The following is a 4,573-nucleotide window of genomic DNA, read 5'->3' on the forward strand; positions in this document are numbered from 1 at the left end:
AAACAGCCCGTAAATTACCCGCCAGGGTCCCTATGTGGAAATGTGACCATGGCCCCAAATGTCCTGTTTGATGACGAGGGAACCCGTCAGCGGCCCCGGCGGTGTTCCGGGATGACACAACGGATGCAATAGTTTGCAATGCAAGAAGGTTGGGCCTGTACCGTCAAGTACTGCCGGGGTGCCGGGCGAGTACCGGGCGAGTACTGTAGGGGACCCTGGCGATGTATTCACGATTAGTTGACGGCTTTGATTCGGCGTATTTTCCTGCCCGGGGCCCGGTTGATTTTAAGTCCGACTCAGAATCAACCGGGGCTCCGCCCGAGCCCCAAAAGACCCCCGGCAGCCGCCGGGGGTCTCTCGGGGTCCCGCCCGAAATTGCAACAATTCAGCCCCTACCCTACCCGGCCGGACCCCTTTGTGCAAATGTGACGTTAGCATTAGTTGATGCAGCATCGTCTTCATGACGTTTCTCAACAGTTCATGTTTTTTTCTTGTTTAACAGTACAATATAATATCGGCAAAATAAACGGTTACATTACGTTTCACGATACATTCATGAGGTTCGTTTTTCAAACTTGGTTATACAGAAAACGCACTATAACTTTAGATCGAGTGAGATCCGGAGTAGAGGGCGCTGATATCAAGCGTTTACAGAGTATTTGTCATCAAACAATTATGATCTTAGTTTGTTTTTGAATGAGCTGATAGTGCGAGCTAGGGAGTTCCAGAAATTGCTCTTAGATAACTCCCCATTGCTTTATCTCCTTCAGCATCCTCACCAGACCTGAGTCTAGAGGCAGAACCGGCAGGTGTAAGAAACGCTGGAACACCCCGTACCGACAGTCGGCTTTGAAGTCTGCCTCCAACTGGTCCAGCGTGTAGCTCTGCAGACCCAAGGACTCTGGAAGAATATTTTATCTGCATAGTTTATGTCTGCAACTGTAGTAAAGTTTTTCCACAATAGTTCGATAAATTAGTTACTGATTTGTATAATATATTATATCACCCAAGGTACCTAAATGCCAAAATATTGAGAATTCATCGCCCTCTGCTTAAGTTTTCATCCCCCAAAATTTCCAACGAGAAGTCCCCCAACAGTTCCATGCAGCATAACCTTTTAGGTCAAGGTAATAAAGAAAACGTAGCGTAAAACTTCAGGGTTATACTTTGAAATGTATACAGTAATTGGCACTTTCGCAGAGTCTACTACGCATGTGCGGGCGACAGGAAACCTGTAATATGTCAAAGATGAAGGACCATTGTCTCGATTTGTGTAATAATGTCCTGAACGTCATGGCGCCTGCAAAAATGGCAACACATTCACGTTTGACTTTGACATATATATTACCCAAGATTCCTATCGCCCGCACATGCGTAGTGAACTCTGCGAAAGATCTTACAATGATCTCACCGTTCGGACCCAGTATCTCCTGTAGTTTGTGGTGATAGTGAGCCAGTATGTCGTCCCTGTGGTTGTGGAAAACGTCCCAACCGGTGTTACACACGAACAGGAGAGCCAGGTCAGAGCTTGGCGGCAGGTACATCGAACTCTGCCAGTCCACCAGCCTTGCGTCAATGGGCTCGTCTCCTGCATGCTTTGTGTAAAACAAAGATGGTAGCAACGTCAACCATAACTTTTCTTGTAAAGCAATAAAAGAAAACTAACAAAAGGCAACAAGAAATCTTGATTGTGATCTCAGACAATCATGACATTTGAACAAAAAAAAAGTTATTTCTTACCTTAAACATGATGTTATTGATCCAACACTCAGAATGGCAAATCACTCTGATCCTCGGATCCTCCGGGCCGATGATTGGGGCGCGTAACTTCTCCAAGCGAGCTACAAGGTCTGCCTGGTCAGGAAAAGCTGTGGCAAAGTCCTTTAGGTTGGTCAGACATTTAAAGGTTACTGCATCCATTTCGGCACTGGCACCCGAGAGAGACACGATCCCTTATTAGTTCTCGTCGAGGGGTTTGCCCGATCGGTGCTCCAGACAATGTGACAGGCCGTGCAGCCGAGCCAGGGCCCCGGCTGCAAGCATCATCTCCTCACGGCTCAGTGGTTGCCCTTTGGGTTTTATGGAGAACCCGCAAGATTTCAGGTTCTCCATAACCCTGACGGACAGCATGGAGCTCGGGTCGGTGGCCGCGAAGTAGCATTTTGGGAGGAACAGGGACTCAGAGGGAGAGTGGTATTTGTCATCTTTATTCTTCGATTTTTTCTCTGCGCCTGGAGCTGCCACAGATAGGAGCTCGGGGACTACTTTTAGGTAAAAATTGACTTCGGTCGTCTCGCCTGTGATGTGGAAGTCCTTTGACCACTGTTCCATCACCGTCCATGGTTTGGCCTAGTTCGTCAGTTTGGCGACGAGGCTGTAGCGCTGACTGATGCCATCCCTGGTCCCCACAGCATCAAAAGCGATGACGTCGCTCAAGAACCCCTCTCCTTCGCTGATCTTTCCGTTGACCTGGACGTCCGTGATGGTGAGGCCCGGGAGGTCCTTCTGCAGTACCTGCTGCACCCAGGAGGGGGTGATGTCTTCTGCAGACTGCGGAATGGCAATCTCGGCTGTTGATGCCATCTTCCGAAGTATTGTCTTCAACTATCAGGAAATATTGTTGGGGAAGTACTTTTTCAGAACAGTTTAGACATGCATTTCAATCTATGACCAACACAAAGCAGCACAGATACAGAACTTGAACTTGACTTCGCTATGAGTGCTAGTAAGCTATATTGCGGATATTTTTTTCTTCAAAAATAATGTATTGAAAACGTTAATTATAAGCTTTCATTGATACCAAAGGCTTAGATAACCATCCAAGTGACACTGAAGTCAAAGATGCAATGACAGTAGGTTTTATTGTGGTTATATTCATAGAAGACCCGATGAACAAAGGTGTGAGTAGTATCACGTAGTTTCTCCCCTCCCCCATGACCCTTTCCTTGTCGTCAGTAACACTGCATGCTTGAGTAAGAATCAGGTCAAGGAGTCTTCAATTACTAGACGATTTCATGGTAGTAGATATGATTTTGAATAAGATTAAAACCTACACGGTAAATGGTATGGTTTCAAGCTATGACTTGCCTCACCAAGTTATACCTCACCTTGACACGAACAAGTATTTGTACCAAAACATACCACTCTCAGAACAAGTTGTTTTCGATAGTATCGCCATTTTGAAAACCAGAAGAATTCCTTGAGGGCAAGCTTCTGTCAGCGCGTGTAGAACATAGTTTGGGTCGTTGTCACGTCACATTTAATCAGGAGTTATCAGTACATGCTCTAAGATAAGAGCTACGTATATGTGTAATAACGTCTATGTGGCTTTTCAAGTCCTCTTCACAGTTACAGAATTATGACAGCTCAATTCCTTCACCTGAAATCTGTTGAGTAAATACATCCCCACCTGTGAGACAAAACTGGCCCCAGTGTTAGGTTTGAGATCTTCAAGCTTGCAGCGCTGCCGAAATGTTACGTCTGTCTGCAAATGCTGTCTAGCCGGTTAACATGTCTCTTCACTTAAGTTGAGGCAAACTGTCAAAGTTCAACTACTGACGAGGGAAACATGAATTCTTACCCACTGACGTGGAAAGCCACCAGCAAAGTAGCCTGGAGTCTAGTGTCAATGCTCTCACACAATCACTAAGCCAGTGTATGAACTGCGTCCGCGGTACTTTGGGTAACCGACATGACATCGTAGTTTGGCGAATTAATTTAACTTGGCTAAAGGGCTTGAGTATGTCATAGTTGAGTTTTGACTGGAATAGAAAACCATAAAGCTCCATTGTAACGATAAGAGGTGTGACTTCAATCGGATCGGAACCTTCTTAGTAAAACGTAGGTTTCAATCAGACTGAAATTTCATTAATCAGACTTACCTTACAGATTGGATGGCAAGTCCAAAGACTGGCTACGAGACAAGTTGAATGTAGTATTTCTTTCTCAGAAAAAGACATCAGCCGTCATTCTAACTGTGTTTATTATAATCTTGGAGAAAGTGCACCTATATGCACTCTTCTTTGCCTAGTGTCATGTGAACCATGACGAACCCTGCCTTTGTTCTTATTGTTTAGGTTCGATCGCTGCACTTTTGACCGGCCGCCTGGTATTCAAATTCGTGACCTGATTCCAAGTTGACAAATTAAACTATATCCTTGTTGATTCCCATAGGGTAGCTACCCTGTGAAGCCAACGTTAACACAACAGAAGGGTTAAAACATCAAATAGATAAACTTTGGTACTGTGCTGTCTAAAACAGATGCAGCACCGTATTCATGGCGTTTCTCAACAGTTCATGTTCTTTTCACTAGTATCGTTACTACGTGTACATTATTTTTTGGGGGGTAACAGACAGTGCAAGGAGAGGGATGTGATGTGCCATCCAACACAATACCCTATAGACATAGTGGATAGATCTAATCTTACACATGGTAACGTTACATATCATCATCATCATCATCATCATCATCATCGTCGCGGGCTACTTGCCCGGACCAGGTCCACTCTCTCTTTCCAAACGTCTCTGTCCCCCATGGCGTTCTCTAAGTCCTCCCGCAACCCCACATCACGA

General features: G+C 45.3%; 1 protein-coding gene across 1 annotated transcript; it reads right to left on the reverse strand.

Moving 5' to 3' along the window:
* Positions 1-737: 737 nt before the first annotated feature.
* On the reverse strand, positions 738-2,623 carry LOC118422190. The gene is made up of 3 exons (XM_035829706.1): positions 1,741-2,623; positions 1,412-1,595; positions 738-901 (listed from the first exon to the last, which is right to left on the reverse strand). The coding sequence occupies exons 1-3, from the start codon at positions 1,918-1,920 to the stop codon at positions 738-740; spliced, it is 528 nt and encodes a 175-aa protein (XP_035685599.1). The 5' UTR covers positions 1,921-2,623.
* Positions 2,624-4,573: the final 1,950 nt, after the last annotated feature.

This window comes from Branchiostoma floridae, chromosome 9 (assembly GCF_000003815.2).
Source record: "Branchiostoma floridae strain S238N-H82 chromosome 9, Bfl_VNyyK, whole genome shotgun sequence".
Taxonomy (NCBI): Eukaryota; Metazoa; Chordata; class Leptocardii; order Amphioxiformes; family Branchiostomatidae; genus Branchiostoma; species Branchiostoma floridae.